Source organism: Bison bison, unplaced genomic scaffold (assembly GCF_000754665.1).
Source record: "Bison bison bison isolate TAMUID 2011002044 unplaced genomic scaffold, Bison_UMD1.0 scf7180017864487, whole genome shotgun sequence".
Classification (NCBI taxonomy): Eukaryota; Metazoa; Chordata; class Mammalia; order Artiodactyla; family Bovidae; genus Bison; species Bison bison.
Genome location: NW_011495047.1, coordinates 8,853,761 through 8,873,275, shown reverse-complemented (window position 1 = coordinate 8,873,275; position 19,515 = coordinate 8,853,761). Strand labels below are relative to the sequence as shown.

The following is a 19,515-nucleotide window of genomic DNA, read 5'->3' as shown; positions in this document are numbered from 1 at the left end:
AAGGCCACATACCCCACAATGAACCCGTTTCATTCACCCAGAGCTCCCACGGCCATGGCCCCTCACCAATTCCCTTCAGAGAACTGAGCCCAATTTGCAGATGGAAAACGGAGGCTCAAAAGTAAGAAAGGGTATGCTTAAGATCATGCAAAAGATGAACCAAACATCCTTCTTCATTCCAGGCCTTCACGTGCTGTCTTTTTTCCCCACCTCTGGCTTACTACCCTTCTAGAAGCAGGGTGCTTGGGTCCTCCTCTTCTAGAAGCCTTCCCTTAGAGATATGAGTCTCAGTCCACTGATTAAGTCTTCAGATTACACGTCTTAAGTTTGTCAGGTTCTGGCTAAGTCTTTAATGATTTACAAGACCCACGAGGGGAGAAAGCAAGACTGTACTATTTCACTCAAAGCTTAGTTCTATGTCTGGCACACAGTAGGTACTCAACAAACACTCACCAAATGGATAAGAGGGCAGAACATGGGCTTTGGAGTCTATGCCAGCACCCCCGCTTTCTTGATGTGCAAACTTAAGCTCTCTGAGACTCAGCTTTCTCATTTGTAAAATCATAATGATAATAACAGTTAACAGTGGTTGAGTGCTTACTACATGCTAGGCACATGGTAATCACACCTACCCTCACTGAGTTACTTTTATTAGACATGATATGGAGTAATGGTAAGTGGCTCAACCACAATAGCTGCTATTATTGTCCTTATAAATTTCTTTGAGGAACTGACTTTGAATTTGGAAATGAATCATGAGACAATCCAGGAAAACCTCCCAGTCCCCCCGCACGCCAACAAGCCTCCATGCATCCATCCTACCTTGACTCAGGAGACCCTGGCTGGGCTCGGCCATCAGGTAGGTGCATCTAATTTTGAGCAATGCAGGACACCAGAAGAAAGAAGAAAAAAAAAAACATGTTTCTGACAGGAGGGGTCCTTGAGCAGTGGGAACACCAGGGCCTGCCTTTCTAGGATTCTTCCCTCTCTCTGCCTCACGGTGACCGGGCTCATAGCTACTCATACCCTTGCCCTTCCGCACCTGAAACTTCCAGTCTTCTTTCCCTCGATGCTCCTGGGCTTGGGGCCACACCCCTGAGGATGCCCCGCCAGCCACAAGCCCGCTGGGACTCAGTCCCTCGCCTCCTTTCCTGTCCTTCCCGTCCACCCCTCTGTGCGTGGACAGACTCCATTCCCAAGAGAGACACAGAATGGAGAGCTGGATGATACAGCCTCACACAAGGAGACCTCCTGCTGGAATTCTTTTTAGCCTGGGCCATGTCATCTTATTCTTGTATTCACAAAGGCTCTCAGTTACTACTGGCCTGAGTCCTAAACAAAACAGGGTCAAAGGGAGTTCATCTCTGGCCTTCAGCCTTCATCGGAGCCCTCTCTTCATCTACCCTGGTCTTATTCAAGGTACCCTCCTCCCTTGAATCTGTTGTCACTTGAGTGTAGCACTTGGAACACGCCAAAACACGAACGGTGCCCAGCACACAGTAGGCAATTTTACGATCAAATATATTTGGGAAACAATTAAGAGTTAATACCTGTCACCCTCAGGCTGACTCTGATCTGCAGACATAGTCTGCTTGGCTGGACTGTTTTTAAAAACCCTGACTATGGATATCATTAGTTGGCGCATTGGCCCTCCAGTCCACACAATCCATACCAGGCCATTCTGCTTATTGACTTTACCTGCCTGGATCCTGTGGGCAGCTAAGGTTTTTCGCCTCTGCAACTACATGAGGTATCCCCTCATATTGATTTCTCCCAAGAACCCACTCCCCTCCCCCGAGCAATGTCCACTAAACATTCTATGGAACTCCTATTCTAAGCAATAGACTTTGAGAAATGCTGTCACAATATGGTCTCCCTCCCCAGAAGGGAACAATTTCATAGGAAGTCCCCTAAGGATTCAGATCTAAGGGGACAAGACCACTCCCACTGTGTGGTCCCTGGGCACCTGATGAGGCCTTGACCATGACATGCATCATTTGGGACCTGATATATATTTTGGCCACCTCTTTAGTGAGATTATAAGATCTACGGGCAAAAGACTGAGTCACAGTTGATTTCGTATTCCACAGTGTCTGATTAACGTTTGTGGAATAAAGAAAAGAACGGAAGTATCAGAGGGGTTTGGAGGACAGGACTAGGCACTGCACTGGACTCAGCTCTGGTTGGCACGCGCGCACCCTGAGATCCCTGGATTAACGTCCACTCTGAGGATACCTGGGGCCACACGGCACTGGGAGACAGCTGCTGGTGCTGAGACCCCATGTTGTTGAGGTGGATGCTGCCAGGGGACAGGAGCGGCCGGTGCGGGAGGGCACTGCTGGCCCGGTTCAGGTCGGAGCTGGCTGCGTCTCCCATTCCTGTATCTGGAGGTCCCAGGTCCCCGTGAGAGCTCAGCATGGCCTGGGCCTGCCTGTCGCCTGGATAAGTCTTGGGCTGACCATCCTCAGGCTGCTGGTGCTGAGGCAGGTGGCTCTGCTGGTACACGGGGTGGCCGTAGGGCTGCTGGGGCTCCTGGTAGTAGTACTGGGGCATGGAGCCCAGCTGAATCAGCTGGACTGCGTGCGCCTGCTCTGGGGTGTATTGATGGGGGTCCCTATGATAAGAAGAGGGCTGTAGGTGCATCTGGGGCTGCTGCGGCTCTGGCAAAGGCTGTATCATGGGTGGGGACTGGTAATATTGAGGTATCTGCATTGAACCCTGCCGTGGCTGCGGCTGCGGCTGGGGCTGTGGCGGGCGAATCTGCTGTTGTGGCGGCGGCTGCATTTCTTGCATGGACACCCGCTGTTGCCCGGCGTGTGTCTGTTGCTGCGGCGGGTAATACTGATGCGGCTGCAGCTGCTGCATGTGCTGAGATAGCATCTGGGGGGCCTGCAGCGACTGTCCGCCCTGCACCGGCATTTGGGCCAGCGGCTGCTGGTAGTCGTAATACAGGTGCCCTTGGCTCGGGTGCTGCCCAACCTGGAGAGCCGGTTTGGACAGCCCACCAGTGAAACCAGGGTGAGGCTGCTGGGACGCCTGCTGGTAGCGGGACGGGAGAGCTGCTGCTGGGGCCTCCATGGGCTTCTGGGACAGCAACTGGCGGAGGGCGCTGTCGGGCGCTCCATCCATTACTGCTGACTGGGTGTGCAGCACCTGGGCCATATTGTTGACCTGAATTCGCAGGTTTTGGTTGGCAAACACCTGGGTGAAAGAGTCTAGCTTGTGCAGGACACCGCTGGTGAGCTTCTGGGTCCGGATCTCGCTGGCCTGCGAGTAGGTGTACTGGTAGCCATCGGTGGGCTCCGCCTGGGCCGGCGCCCCCCACATCATGTTCGAATTGGTCAGGTTTCCACGTAGCTGGACATGGTTTCCAGGCCCTGCGTGGCCTCCCCACCCTCCCTGCCTCGAGGTATCCACTTGGCCAAGGTTTTTGGAGCCAACAGCCAAGCCTAGACCATCCCGAGTGTCTTGAGGGAAGTGGGGGGAGATGGGTGATGCCTGAGGGGCATCCATTCCAGCCCCGGGCACTGTATTCCCATAGCTGTGGTTCAGCCCGCCGTGGACGCCAAGTGGTGGCTGTTGGTAGAAAAGGTTCTCACCACCGTGGGCCACATGATTGGTCTTGTATAGCTGCTGGTCTCCCATGGTGCCTGCCCTGGTTGTGAATGTCCAGCCACAAAACCATACAAAAAGGTCAATGACACAAACCCGAAAGGACTGAAACCCTGAGAAGCAGAGAGAAAGCGTCCACACTACTCCACGGCTGACATGTCCGTGACCGTGGCTGCAGCCAGGTGTTCCTGTTGGCCTCTACCATGCATGTGCAGAGCGAGGGGTTTTACATCCTCACCCGGGCTAAGGGACGGACCAAATGCCACCGTGGTGAAGAAATGCTGCTCACACCTGCAAGACAAGTTGCAAAGGACAGGAAAGACTTACTTGGCTGTTTTGCAATGAGCAACTGTATCTACCACGACTCATTAGAGAAATAAACACAAAATGGGAGCCTGGATTAGAAATAGCCAGTTTCATACACGCCACACCTTTACACTGATTCCGCAGATCTTGACCCTCACGTGAGATGTGAACTCTCTTACTTTCAAGCCATTGCTCAACGGCTCATTAGTTCATCGATTCGTTAATTCATTGTTTTGCTCACTGATTAATTCATCCGTTCTTCTGGGACCCTGCTATTGAACGCCTAGCACTACTGTAGGGCCTAAAAGGATATGAAGAAATTTAAGACACTCATAAATCAATTCATCTGGTCAAAAATACTTATTAGACACAGACATTTACTAAGTGGAAGACGCAATGCTTAAAGGAATGATTAAGACATGGGCCAGATCTCGAGGAGCTTACAGTGGAAAAAGAAGTTGGTCACATGAATAACTACAGTACAAGGAGGAAAGAGACGCATGTATAGAAAGGGAAAAATAACAGATATGGAACTCATAGGCTGGAGGGTATATTTCTAGCAGAAGAACAGTTTCAAAGAAGAGCAGTGCACGTCAGTACACAGCTACCTGATCCTTGGGAATCCCTGCTCAAAGAAACATCTGGGCACAGTGCTGATCACCTGGCCAGAGTCTATGATGTGCCTGGACTCAATAAATCAATAAATAAGTAGATAAACAAATAGGCTGAGCCAATCAAGTTCCCTCTCTTAGAAACATGAACTAGGGGATTTCCCTGGTGGTCCAGTGGTTAAGAATCTGCCTGCCTGTGCAGGGGACATGAGTTCGATCCCTGATCCAGGAAGATCCCACATGCCACAGAGCAACTGGGCCCCTGTGCCACAACTACTGAGCCCACACTCAGAACGCTGAAAGTGAGACACTCTAATAAATACGTAGTAAATCTTATTTGCAAGCTAGGTGGTTTCCAATTCTTGTTTTTCATTAGGAAGGCCCAGGAGAATTAAAATACAATTGTCAGTGATAGATCGCTATGTGATTTTTGGTACATAACTCAGAAGCAGATCAAGAACATACCACTTTAATAAAACTCGTATTTTTTATCTATTAGTTTATATGAATGAGAGTTTTCAGTGTTTACATCTATATAAATGAAAAATGGAAATATAATAGATGCTGGTCTGTGTCTCATATCTCATGCAACAAATAGTATTCTTCCATGGACAGATAAGCAAAAACAATAAACAAGAAACAACCCAGCACCAGCAAGAGCCTACCTCTGGATCTGGGTGACGACTGCATGGGTGGCGGGGTGCTTCCTCTGTGATAACCCGAGTTGCACACTCGGACTTCATCACATATGTATATGTTGTGCCTCAATTAAAAAATGACTTAGCCAAAGCATGGAAGCAAGCTAAATGTTCATCAACAGGTGAATGGATAAAGAAGACATACACACACCCACACACACCACACACACACACACATAAAGGAACACTACTCATCCATAGAAAAGAACAAACTAATGCCATTTGCAGCAACATGGATGCAATCTAGATCGTCATACTGAGTGAAGTAAGTCAGAAGGAGAAAAGCAAATATATCACGTAAAAGTGGAATCTAAAATATAGCACAAACGAACCTAACTACAAAAAAGAAGCAGACTCACAGACACAGAGCTCAGACTTGTGGTTGCCAAGGGAGGAGGGTGGGAGAGGGATGAACTGGGAGTTTGGGGCTGGCAGATGTAAACTATTACATTGAGAATGGATAAACAACGAGGTCCTACTGTTTAGCACAGGGAACTATATCCAGTCTCCTGGGATAAACCATGACGGAAGAGAATATTTTTAAAAGAATGTGTAAAACTGAGCCACTGTGCTGTACAGCAGAGATTGGCACAACATTGTAAATTAATTATACTTCAAACAAAAAAAAACCCCAACACCGCAAATAAAAAAGTGTATTTACTTGAAAAACAATTAAAAATTACTTTAAAAAGTCTCCAGCATCACCATCTAAGGTATATTTTCAATATAATTTTAGTTTTTATGTGTATTATTTATCCAAATTAGAATATACTTTATGCTATCTTGATCAACTGCACACTTTTAATAATCATTATAATGATAACTCAAACAGGAAGAAAATTTTAGAACTTAGAACTTTATGATTTCAGGAAATTTTAAAAGTTTTAACTTCATATAAAGTTGTTACAAAAAATTAGGACAGAGAAACAACTGATAGAGTTTTAGGGACAAAAACATATTACATTAGCATAAAATTCCACGGGGGAAGTGAAACAGAAATAAAATTTCAGGAGAAAAAGGAACACTGACTATTAATGAAGAACATGTTCATGCATTTTTAAAATGGATGATGTGGGTATCAAATTCCATGGTGTTTAGATTCCACTGGATAAATTTAAAACAGTGATGTCATAGTTTTACTTATAAATATCAATGTTTACAGTGTACTGGAAATTGCATCTTCTGCAGACATATGATAAAAAATGTAGATGTAAACTTAAAAATGTGTGAGGGGGTAAATGGTTTTACAATATCCTTTTATGGAGGATTTTAAGCAGGAAGTTTTTGAAGACCCTCCCTCCAACTGGGAGCAAATCTAAGTTGGTCTCTGTCCCTTTCTGAATAAGAGATGGAGATGGACAAATTCAGGGTGAGGCATTTGGTTTGGTGGAATGAAAGGAGGAACAAGGAAAGCAGTGGGGTGGGACAAAGGCTGGGTAAACGTGGCTGGAGCAGACCCTGAAGATGAAGTCTTGAGGACTCCCAGGGACCACCCCCTAAGAGGGTCTGACCTCCTGATCAGCCTCCTGCTCCACACCCCCATTTCCAAGTTCAAAGCAAACTCAACATCTTCTCCCCACAAATGGATGCTCCTCCAAAGCCCTTGGGACTTCCCTGATGGTCCAGTGGTTAAGACTCCACGCACCCAGCGAAGGGGGCTCAGGTTTGATCTCTGGTCAGGGAACTAGATCCCACATCTGAAAAAAAAAGATCCTGCAGGCCGCAACTAAGACCCCTGAGTGTTTGTGTGCTAAGTCGCTTCCGTCGTGTTTGACTCTGTGTGATCCTCTGGATTCTAGCCTGCCAGGCTCCTCTGTCCATGGGATTTTCCAAGCAAGAACACTGGAGTGGCTTGCCGTGCCCTCTTCCAGGGCATCTTCCAGACCCAGGGATGGAACTTGTGTTTCTTATGTCTCCAGCATTAGCAGGTGGGTTCTTTACCGCTAGTGCCACCTGTGAAGCCTAACTAAGACCCAGCACAGCCTAAATAAATATTTTAAGAAAACAAACCAAAACAAAGTCTCACCCTTGACTCTTGCTTCCCCCTTAACCAACCACCACGACCCATCAGTTTACCACCTAGTATTTTCTGAACTCGATCCATCGTCCTCTGGTTCCACTACCAGCACCCTAGTCCAGGGCACTGTGGTTATCTTCCGCGCCACCCCCAGAGCATTCTGATTGGTGGTCTCCCTGCTTCCAGTCATGTCCATTCTCCACACAGCAGCAGCAGATCTTTCCGAAATGTACTGTGGTAACATCATCCCACTGTTTAAAACCTTTCCATGACATCTTTAGTACCGTTTAAAATTACAGTTTAAAATAAAAATCATAACAGGGCTGACAGGGTTCCCCATGGTTTGTTCCCAGCCTCAGGATATAACCCTTTCCTCCTTGTTCTCCCCACCAACTCCCTGTCCACATTCCCAGTCACTCTGGTCTCCCAGACTGACCAGGTTCCATGAATCTGCCAAGCTGTCTCTTACAACAGGGCCTTTGCACATACTGCCCCTCCCCAGTTTGGAGAGCTTTCCCCTTCCCTTCTCCACCTCTTTATCCAACCAAGTCCTGGGCACCCTTCGGTTCTCAGCCCAAACTATACTTTCTTAGAAAGTCTATCCTAACCTCAACTCCCAAGGCTACATCAGGGTCATTTCTTTTATGTTCTCATAAAACCATATCCCTCTCCTTCAGACCACTCTTCTCAGCCTGTAACTGTATTTCCACCAGTGTAATTATTTGATTCATGGATCTTTTCTTACCAGGGCAGGGACCATGTCATTTTTTTTGCCTATTATGACCAACCTAGATAGCATATTAAAAAGCAGAGACATTACTGTGCCAACAAAGGTCCATCTAGTCAAGGCTATGGTTTTTCTAGTGGTCATGTATGGATGTGAGAGTTGGATTGTGAAGAAAGCTGAGCGCTGAAGAATTGATGCTTTTGAACTGTGGTGTTGGAGAAGACTCTTGAGAGTCCCTTGGACTGCAAGGAGATCCAACCAGTCCATTCCGAAGGAGATCAGCCCTGGGATTTCTTTGGAAGGACTGATGCTGAAGCTGAAACTTCAATACTTTGGCCACCTCATGCAAAGAGCTGACTCATGGAAAAGACCCTGATGCTGGGAGGGATTGGGGGCAGGAGGAAAAGGGGACGACGGAGGGTGAGATGGCTGGATGGCATCACCGAATTGATGGACATGAGTTTGGGTAAACTCTGGGAGTTGGTGATGGACAGGGAAGCCTGGCGTGCTGTGATTCATGGGGTTGCAAAGAGTCGGACACGACTGAGCGACTGAACTGAACTGAACTGATGATTCTATTCCCCAAATCTACCATAATTCACAGTATATGGTAGGCCCTCTGATAAGAATTTCTTGACAGAGGGGTAATATTATTGAATGAATGAATCAATAAATGGAAAAAAAATTAAGAGAACAATGATCAAGTGTCCTGGTGAACTGACATACAGGAAAAGATATTCAGTGTAGGCTGAGCGAATATTAAATCCTCATAAAGAACAATTATATTTTACCTGGTCCTGATGGACAAACAGGGTTTACAGAGCTGAGAGGACCAGCAGGGGTATTCCACCTGTGGGAACGTGCACAAAGGCAGAGAATCAGGTGCAGGGGTCCATGCTGAGGCTCCATGTCCTTGTGAGGAACTCACTGATGATCAGGCTAAATTTGTATGGTCAGGGATAAATTGTGGGGGTCTTAAAATGATGTTCAGGGACATCCCTGGTGGTCCCTGGGACTCCAAGCTCCCAATGCAGGGGGCCCAGGTTTGATCCCTGGTTGGGGAACTGGATCCCACATGCCACAACTAAAGATTTTGCATGCACAATTAAGGATCCTGCGTGCTGCAACTGGGACCCAGCACAGCCAAATAAATGAAAAGAAAAAAAAAAAATTATGTCCAGCAGTGTTATCCTGTGGGCATTAGCCTTGGTGATATCAGAATGGCCTGCCTGGCTTAAACCTCACCACGTAACGTTCCTTGAAAGCCTTGCACCACGGCACCTCCCCCAGGAAGAATTACTTGCTGAAACTCACCAGACTCTAACCATGATCTGACTCTGTGTCTCTCCATTAAACACCGTGGGTGGAAGGGAAGCCAGATCATTTTATGTCTGTTGACCTGTCTGCTCTGTTGTGTTCCCAGACTGCTGCGCAAGAGGGATTACTTGGTGTTCTGAGCTACTGTATCCGTTATTTGTGGATAATTTCAGAACTGGGAACGTAGTTTATTTATAAAGAACCCTAGAAAGCAGAAAACACTAGAAAGTCAGAGGCCGGGCTCCCAAAGTGTTTTTTCCCAGGCCAGCAGCATCAGCATCACTTGGGAACTTGTAAATGCTGATTCTTTTTCTTTTCCTTTAAATTTATTTTTTATTGACATATAGTTGAATTACAATGTTGCACTAATTACTACTATACATCAAAGTGACTCAGTTATACATTCTTTTTTCATATCCTTTTTCATTTTGGTTTATCACAGGGATTATAGATTATAGTTCCTACTCTGCTTTACAGTAGGACCTTGTCATTTCTCCATTGTATATACACCAGTTTGTGTAAATGCTGATTCTTGAGCCTCACCCAGACCCACTGAATGTCAGGGGTGGGGTGGGATGGGGCCCAGCAGTCTGTGCTTTTTTTAAAAAAACATTTCTTTTTTGCTGTGTCATGCAGCATGCAGGATCCCAGACTAGGAATCAAACCTGAGCCCCACCACCCCCGACATTGGGAGCACAGACTACCAGCCACTGGGCTGCCAGGGAAGTCCTGGCAGTCCGTGTTTTAATGAGCCCTCCTGTTCGGTCTGATGCCCTCTCAAGTTGAAGGCTATCTGTAACTTCCAGACCTAGAAGAGCACCTGACTCAACAGTAGTAGGCAATCAAGAATCATATACTCTGTGTAATGGCTCTAGGTCCATCCACCTCAGTTCAACTGATTCACATTTGTTCCTTCCTATGGCTTAGTAATATTCCACCATATATATGTACCAAAACTTCTTCATCCATTCACCTGTTGATCGACATCTAGGTTGCTTCCTTGTCCTGGCTATTGGTGGGAGGTAAGCTCTAGAGGGAGGGGATATATTTATATATGTGTGTATGTGTGTATATACACACATATATACAGCTATGACTGATTCACATTTTTGTACAGCAGAAACCAACACAACATTGTAAAGCAATTGTTTATTGCTCAGTCACGTCCTACTCTTCTGCAACCCCATGGGCTGTGGAACGCCAGGCTCCTCTGTCCACGGGATTTTCCAGGCAAGAATACTGGAGTGGGTTACCATTTCCTTATCCTCCAGTTAAAAAATTAATTGAAAAAAGTGAATACAGATATCATAAAATGGGAAAAAAAAGAATCATATACTGAATGGAAAAGAGGAAAAATGACTTCCCTGGGGAGATGTATTGAGGTAACGGCAAAACCATATGCTACTTATTTGATTAAGTTTATATATTTTTGAATAGATACTAAATTCACATGGTTCAAGATTCAAAAGGTATGAAAAACATACAAAAGGTATAAGAGCATACAAAAGAGTGAAAATAATCTCAAATAAATGCTTGACAATGAAATGAAAAGTTAGAGCAAATTTTTTATAAAGGGTACTTCAGCCAGCCAGCACCCCTCCAGACACTCACTCAGGTTTGTATATTCTAGAGACACTTTATGCTCATACAAGAATGCTTGTACATAGCCCCATCCCTACCCCATTTATACAGGCAGCAGCACACAGGGCCCACAGTTTAGCATCTGGTCAAATGTTTCTAAATAAAACATTTAAAACCTGGAAACTGTTCTTCTTGGTGGATTAGTCAATCCCACAGGACTGTTATAATACTAACTCAATATTCAGGTCTTTATTATTTTGCTAATAAGGTCACTGCTTTTCTCATTATGTATTACACTTCCTATTGGGTAACCGGCACCGGGAACTTTTTCATTTATGAATGAATTAACAGAACAACTGCTTTCACATTTCTTTGGTCAAGTCCTTCCTTAGAACAAGACTCCTGGATTTTGGATTCAGCTCAACAAAAATGCTGCCTGCTCAGAACCTGAGATGCTCACTCTGATTCCTCTGAAGCATTAGAGTCAAATGACCTGCTTTGGTGTTATGCCCCCATTGGCTGCCCAGTCCTTCTAAGGCAGGGACAGCATCCTCTCCATTTGGGTTCCCAGAGACACTCATTGAGCTGCAATGCCAAGTCAGACAAATGAGGCCTAAAGCACTTCCCCCCCAGATTCCTATGCCTCTGACATGGACCGAGGGCCAGAATTTACTATTTTCCCAGGGTGCTAGAGTGCCAGAGTCATGGAATGCTGTACATAGTAAGAAGGCTCTACGGAGATGTTTTAGCACAGGGCTTTTCTGTACAGGGCCAGAGAGTAAATATTTTCAGCTTTGTGGGCCATACAATGTCTGTCACAGCTCTGCGGTTGCAGTGTGAAAGCAGCCATAAACCATATATAAATGTGTGGTTGTGTTCTAACACAATTTTATTTATGGACACTGAATTTTATATAATTTTCACATGTCGAGAAATAGTGTTCTTTTTTGGATTTTTCTTCAACGTGAAAAACCCTTCTGGGCCCACAGGCCGTTCAAGAACAGGCTGGGGCTGGATTTGGTCCCAGTCACGGCATGCTGACCTCTGTTCTAGTGCATCAAAGTCCCTCTCCCCTCCCCTCAAGCCCCCCGGGGGTACAGGAGACAGGACGCAGTCTGCAAAGAAGGATGGAAGGGACCATCCTTGGAATCAGAGAGAGAGAGGAAGTTGATTTTGGCCAACGGTTCGGCAAGACTTGTTTGCTTACAATTCAGGGTAACACCATGCTCCCGCCAGACCACCACCGCTTGTTTGAGGAAGAAAAACCAAAAAGATTTTCCTTTTTCTGACACCAGACTATCCTTCAGGGACTATACACACAATTCCCCTAGTGACTTGGCTTCGGTCTTAGGCAAGACTTCCTCTCAGGTCTGTCAAAGGAGCTTAACTTGGATGCTTCTGGAATTCTGTTCCCCGAAGGAAGCAGAAGCCAAGGGCAGTTCTCCAAGACATGGACTCGTGGCTCATGGTCTCCTTTCTAGCAACACTGTCGTTCTAAATGCTTTCTGATTAGTCTTCTAAATAAAGCCAGTGGGTGTTCTATAATCCAGTAACCCAATTACCGCCGACCAGTTCTGCCAATGCGGGCGATTAGAGCTGAGTCTTCCTCCACGCAGAGCGCCTGGCCCGTCCTCGCTCCCTCCAGCCCCCACTGCTCCCTGCCCCCAGTCTCACGCTGACTCTCAGCCCTGGGCGGGTTCACAAGCCTTCCTTTGGACACCAAGAGACATTTATTTCTACATCTTTCAGTCTCACCCCGTAACATCAATTGCTTTCTCCCAAGCCCCAGGAACCAGGAAGAAGCCTGACTCACAGCCTGGAGAGTTTGGACTTCACTTCCTGGGGCCGGCTCTCCACCAGGGCACGGAGATGGGAGCTATTTCACTTTCTGGGATGCAGTTCTCACTGTCTGTGCTCTCTCTGGGCCAACGGGAGTTCTACCAGAGAATTAACTAACATTGTCGTCCCCAGCCCTCGTGACTGCCACATGCCGCTTCCTTCCCACCCTAACTGGTATGAAGCAGTGTGGATGCTGAGGACACAGGGAGAAAAGGGGAGGGCCTCAGGAGTCTAGGGGGGCTTCCTGGAGGAGGCAGACATGGTCTGAGGGGGCCCTGTTGATCCATTCCTGGATACAGTTTTTCAAATCACCTCTCCTTGACAAATGGTTGGGACTAGGTGGGGAGATTAGGAATAAGAACTAGTGGGACTCCCCTTTGTGGTTCAGTGGCTAAAACTCTGCACTCCCAATGCAAGGGGCCAGGGTTCAATTCCTGGTCAGGGAACTAGATCCTGCTTGTTACAACTAAGACCTGGCAAGGCTAAGTAAACAAATAAATATTTTTAAAAAGGAATAAGGACTAGCCGGAAGTTGATGAGAGATGTGCAGAGAGAAGGCAGGATGGGGAGACACCAGAACCATTCACACGTGAGTCCCTGGGCGACCTGAACACCGACTACTTCCTCATCACACGTCTCTCCTAAGGAGCTGCTGCTGGGAGAATTTTAGGAGTCACATGACCATATTTTAAAGACCTACTTTGCGCCAGGAGAGATGACTAGGTCATGACCACTGGCCTCCCAGCCCGGAGACTGGCATCTGGGCCTGGCCTTATCCTCCGTATTCCTTCCTGCAAACTCACACGGAGGACCTACTGTGCCAGCACCCTGCTAGGAGAGACAAAAGCCTGCAAACCTGTCTTGAGGCCCACAGCCTTGGGGTGGGGGCAGGTGCCAGGCTTCCTAAAGAGCCAAAAAATTTCACAAGGAGGAGGTGGAGGGGGCAGAGGAAAGCCTGGCGGGGGCTAGGGTCACTCTAGCCAGCACTCAGGAGGTGCTGTGGGCCAGTCCCCTGCTGCTGGGGACTCAGGGAGGGTCTCGGCAGGGTGACCAGATGGAGGGGTCTGGGCCAGGGTTGCAGGGAGGAGCCTCCACTCCTGCCTCCAAAGACCTGAGGCTCAGGGCTGTGAATCAGCACTGGGGGGTGCAGCCAGGGAAGAGCCCTGTTCCCACAGCTGTCCCGGGCAGGGCAGGGCAGGGCTGGGAGACTGGGAGGCTTCCCTCTGACGCAGCCTGAGGGAGCACGGAGTGAAAATGGAGGGAAGGAGAGGTGGCTGGCAGGTAGATGTAGATTCACTGGCCCCACTCCCAGCGACAAGAAACCTAAGAAAACACAAGTCAAGCACCTGAGGACTCTGCTCCTCACTCAAGCTCCACACCCAGCACCCTGGGCCGAGCTGCTGGGAGGGACTCCAGCTGTTCAGGCACCACAGACTGGCTTCCTCTGCAGGGGAAGGGAGGGGCGCGGCCAGCACTGGCCCCTGGGACTGCACCAGCCCCCATCCCCAATGTCGCCCAGGATTCCAGGTAGGCTGCATGGTTAGGGGCTCAATTCACAAATGGAGCGGCTGGCTTGGATTTGGTCTGTGATGTTGAAGATGTTCGATTGTGCAAAAAACAAATGCCCCTTGACACCCAAGGCCTGGAGAAGGAGCTGGTGTATCAGGGAAACCACCTCCCTTCTTTTTGGTAAACAGCCCACAGTTCATTGGGTAACAAAGCCTGGGATGCTCCCTTGTGTGGAAATAAGTGCATGAAGGTTCTCGTGCTCTCTTGATTCTTCTCTCTGTGTTTCAGGCTTCTCTGGTGGCTCAGACGGTAAAGAATCCGCCTAGAATACAGGAGACCTGGGTTCGATCCCTGGATTAGGAAAACCCTCTGGAGAAGGGAATGGCAACCCACTGCAGTATTCTTGCCTGGAGAATCCCATAGACAGAGGAGTCTGGCGGGCTACAGTCCATGGGGTTGCAAAGAGTAGAACATGACTGAGCGACTAATATGTACACTCGGCCCTTCTGTCTGCATTTCGGACGGGAGGTACCCCGGGTTATGACGTCAGTGCCACACTGGGCCATCCTGTCAACACAGGGCCCCAGCCTGGGGCAATGCCACGGCCCTTCTGACCCAGAGTTCTAAGACTTTGGGGGGAATTCTGGGAATCAGGAAACAAGCCAGAAGGACCTCTGGTGTCTGGGGCTGGAGGCTTTCCCAGCGGCACTTCCTGAGTCGGTCCCTCCTCCGGGCCCCTGTGAACCGGGTTCTGGCGGATCATCCTCAGTCCGCCCCCACCTTCCCAGCGGGGGTGAACTTGTCGAGGGCAGCTGGAGGCCCCTTCTTGCTCGTCTCCAGGACCCAGCCTGGGCCCCATACCTGGCACTGTGCTAAGCAGGCGTTCGCTCAGTGGAGCCAGACACAAGGCCTCAGCCCCTCTCTCATTTCCCACCACCCCGGAGCCCCTGGACTGAAGTCTGACTCAGTGGCTTGGCTGCCCCTGGCGATGTCTCTTTAGTCCTTGTGCCAAGCGAGGGAGGCCAGCCTTCCTCATCAGAGAAGAGGGCACCCTGACCAGGATCCTACAGCCCACAGGAAGCTGTCAAGGGAGGGGAAGCAAAGGGTGGACAGCCCCGGGGATGGAATAGGGAAGATGCCCTGCGGGAGACAAGCTGACGTGAGCTGTCGCGACCACTTTTGAGACCACTTTTGGGAGGGTCCTGTCCCAAATGACAGCACACGCCAAGACTGAGGAAAAACTGCATGCTTTAAGTTACAGATGCTTCTAGGAATTCCAGTATTACAGAAAAAAGTTGGAAGTGAATATTCACCTGAGAATCCTGCTGTTCATGTTCTGTGTGCAATAGTGGGAGGATCACAGAGCCTGGCTTCCGTCTACCCAACAGGTTCTGAGAGGCCTCAGGAGATCAAGAGGCTGTCCTGCCCTTTGGGAGGTTTGCCCCCTCCTCTGGTAACCTCCATCCCTCCTGGGAAGCTCCCAAGCCTGTCTGGACTCGCTCAAGACCGATGTCCCCTTGGTCACTGGCTCTCATTACCCCACTGCCTCCATTTCTTGCCAAAGTAACTTTCCTTGGGACTACCCTGGTGGTCCAGGGGTTAAGAACCCACCTTGCAATGAAGGGCATACAGATGTGATCCCTGGTCAGGGAACTATGATCATGGATGCCTCAGGGCAACTAAGCCCGAGTGCCACAAAAAGAGAGCTCGCGTGATGAAACGAAGAACTGATGCAGCTGAATAAACAAATAAATAGTAAAAAAAAAATAACTTCCCTTGGCTGCTCTAAGATCAGAGGGCCGAAGTGATGCATCCACCAGGGGCCCCAGCAGCTGGAGCAAGAAGGCAGGCATGGGGTTCTCAGAGCCTGGGGGGCCTCAGGGAAAGGGAGGACCAAGCCCTGGGCAAAGATCTGTAGGCCCAGACACATGTCACTCCTCCAGGTCAGTTCTCAGACAAGAACCAGACCAGAACCTTGGGTGTTCTACTTCTCCACCATTGCCAGACTCTAAGTTCTATAGAGGCAGAGCTGCCTTAAAAGCTCTGCTTTTACATCTCTCCCTTGCTTCTCCATGATGGCATGAGCAGTGTTTGACCCAAAGCCAACCCACTCAATGTTTAGGGAAAGCAGTCAACAAGCTTGTCAAACTTCCCTTCTCTTTTGCATCCACAGGTCGTCAATTTACGTCACATTGAATTAACTGAGATCTTGTGAGATCTTAGTTTGTGAGATCTTAGTTCCCCAATCAGGGATTGAACCCGGGCCCATAGCACTGAAAAGTGCCGAGTCCAAGCCACTGGACCGCCTGGGAGTTCCGTCTCTGTGCATTTCATGTATTAGTTACATGTCTTCAGGTCGGGTGCAGACCCTCTGGGGGCCAACAGCTGGGTTCCCCATGGTGCTCAGAGCAGAGGTGGGTAGGGCAGGGTCTTGGTGAACATTTTCAGAGATGAGTGCAACTCTTTTTTCCAAAGGCTTTCACAGTAGGATTTCTGACAAAGCTGACATCTAGACATCACGTTTCAGGAAATGGGTGAGCAAAGACAGGTCTCTTAAGATCTCCTTGAGTGCCTGTTTAACCCCCTAAGGAGCTGTTTGGGATAGAAATCCCCAGCCTGAACCCCCAGCTGCTCCTGGACGAGTTGAACCCCTCAACACTTTAGAGGGGACATGGCACCCTCTGCTTGAAAAAGGGAGAAGAAAAAAGCCTATGACCTGAACCTCAAAAGCTTTTCGTCTCAGCAGATGACCCTAACTCCACTTCATAGAGAACAGGTTCTCTATGAACACCTCCACTTTCTGACTCTCACACAAACATCCACCTTCCACCTGCACCCCAACAACTCTCTCTCCACTCATCTTAAACGCTGGAAGGGCCTGGATCAGAAACATGGGATCCCAAGAGCTCACCTCCCCCACTTCCAATCGGCTATCAATTCCAGTTGGCTTCTCCTCCATAACATTCCCTGACCACCTTCTTCTCTTATCCCCACTGTCCCAATCCACAGAACAGTCCTTTATAGCTGGCCTCACCTGCTCTAGCCCTACCCGCTCTAGCCCACTGTCCACAACACCTCTCTGCTTCAAACCACCAATGTGCCCTCTGTCCACAGGAGAAGCATCCATAGGGCTTAGCCTAGCAGAGGGCACCCCACGATTTGGCCTCACCTCCTCTTTCAGTGATTTACCCCACCATTCACCCATACACGTCTTGAACCCCCTACATGGAGCCACACAGAGTCTCCAGAATTTGGTCCCTCTGCCTGAAATCCCCTTTTACCCTTTCTCCTTTTTCTCAACCTATAAGTTCCTGTTGAAACCTATCTTTTATAACGCCTTCCTTGATTCTCAGATATTCAATGAAATGAAGTTTTTACTGAGGGCCCTCTATGTCCCAGGCACAGTGGACACGGTGAGGGGGGTGCAAGACGTGGTGTCAGGGGCTTGCCATCGAGGGATGGGGGAGTGTCAGACAACGACAGATCCAAGTCTGTGACTGTGATGAGGGGTTACAGCAGGGGCTGTGACCTCAGCAGAAGGTCAGGGGAGAATCCTCTGTGTGACTCAGTGATACAGCCACTTGCAGGATGAGAAGGGTGTAACAGGAAAAACAGAGCCTCCCAGACAAAGTCAAGGACAGCACAGGCAAAGGCCCTGTGGCAGGTGGGAACGCAGTGGACACAGGAGCAGAAAGAAGGCCAGAGTGGCCAGAACAGGAGCACAGCAATGAAACTGGACAGGGGCAGGGGCTGGACCACCCCAGGTTCCCAAAGGCTAGGGGTTTTATCTTTACATCCAGAGCAACTGAGGAACAAGCCAAGTGTTTGGAGCAGTGTGTTTCTGTGTGTGTGTGTACAAGCATGTGTCCCTGATCAGATTTCCATTAAGCAAAGGCCACAGGATGGAGGAGAGATCAGCAAACCTTTTCTGTAAAGGGTTGGATAGCATATATTTTAGGCTTCACAGCCAGGAGGCAAAACTGAGGTTATGATATAGACATTTGTATCACAAGAGGAAAAACAGATTTCTACAAACTTCTTGAGGAAAACTCAAAATATAAGAGTAATTCAGTACAATTTTTTATAATGTAGATCTAATGAGAAGAATGGAATTATTTTTTGGAGGGATAACATTTTGTTGAATTGGGTTCAAAGTCAGTGTCCCATATCATCAAATCACCCTATGGACAAAACATTTCTAGCTCGTGGGCTGCACACACAATCGGGCAGTGGCTGGATTGGCCCCAGGGCCATAATCTGTGGACCCCTGGTCAGAACAACGGGCTGCAGGAGGGTGAGTGATGATACGGATGGATGCGGGGGGCACTCAGCTTAGTGATGGTCCGAGCCAGGCAGTTCGGATGTGGGTGGTGATGGAAGGGCATCTGGGGGTGAGCCTGACAGGACTTAGCGATGAGATGGGCACAGGGGTGTGGGAGAAGTGAGTGTCAAGATGACGCCTAGATCTGCATCTAAGACAGAGCACCGCGAAAGCACTTTCATTCCGAGACCTATGACAGGAGCTGTCACAGAGGCAGCTGGACCGAGGGCTCCAAGGTTCAGAGAGGCTGGCGAATCCCCTGACAACAGGGGGGAAGTGAAGACAGAGACAGGAGGAAGGACGGCTGGAGGGCAAGTGAGAAGGCAAGACTCGGGCTGCGCGTCTTGATTACACCACTTAGTGCCCCGGTTCCAGCTGTTTTATCTGCCTCAGCCACCAGACTGGGCCTCCTCTAAGGAGTACCTACTGGGGTCAGCACGATACAGGGCACTGCTGGGAGCTAAGGACACAAGACAGGGAAGAGAGAGGAAGCGGGCACATTTCACTTCTGCAGGCTCATACAGAGAAGAGCCCCCTCCATTCACAATGGAAGCCCACTTCCCACTTCCACCCTCAGAGCCCACCACCTCCCTGGCTAACCTTCCATGGGAGCTGCTTTCTGTAAGGGTCATGGGACCTTCCCTGATCACTTAAAATCATTCAAGCATGTGCGTGCAAACACAAGCACACACAAATCTCCCACCCACCAACCCTGGCCACATGATTTGTGGTGATGTATTGACAACATGCTCATCAGCTGTCAGTTCAACATGTCTAAATATTATGTTCCATCACCCAGAACATCTTTTTTTTTTTTTTTTTTAATTAAAAAAAAGTGGCAGTCCCAGTCACAGCAAGGAGGGGAGAAAGGGAAAAAAGCCATAGGTTAATGAAAATCAATTCTCCTTTCTTCCTCCTTTTCTTTTCTTTCTCTTGCCTTTTTCTAAACAGAAGAGTGACAAGCTTGTGGCTCCGTC

The 19,515-nt window shown here is 48.6% G+C and overlaps 1 protein-coding gene across 1 annotated transcript in view; it reads right to left on the bottom strand.

The window, feature by feature from the left end:
- TRERF1 (transcriptional regulating factor 1) overlaps nt 1–19,515 on the bottom strand; it is a 209,874-nt gene that overhangs the window by 39,109 nt on the left and 151,250 nt on the right. The window contains exons 5-6 of the mRNA XM_010863244.1: nt 2,236–3,903; nt 823–869 (exon numbers count right to left, since the gene is read on the bottom strand). Coding sequence (XP_010861546.1) covers nt 823–869; nt 2,236–3,645 — 1,457 coding nt within the window. The 5' untranslated portion in view covers nt 3,646–3,903. The remainder of the gene's footprint in view (nt 1–822; nt 870–2,235; nt 3,904–19,515) is intronic.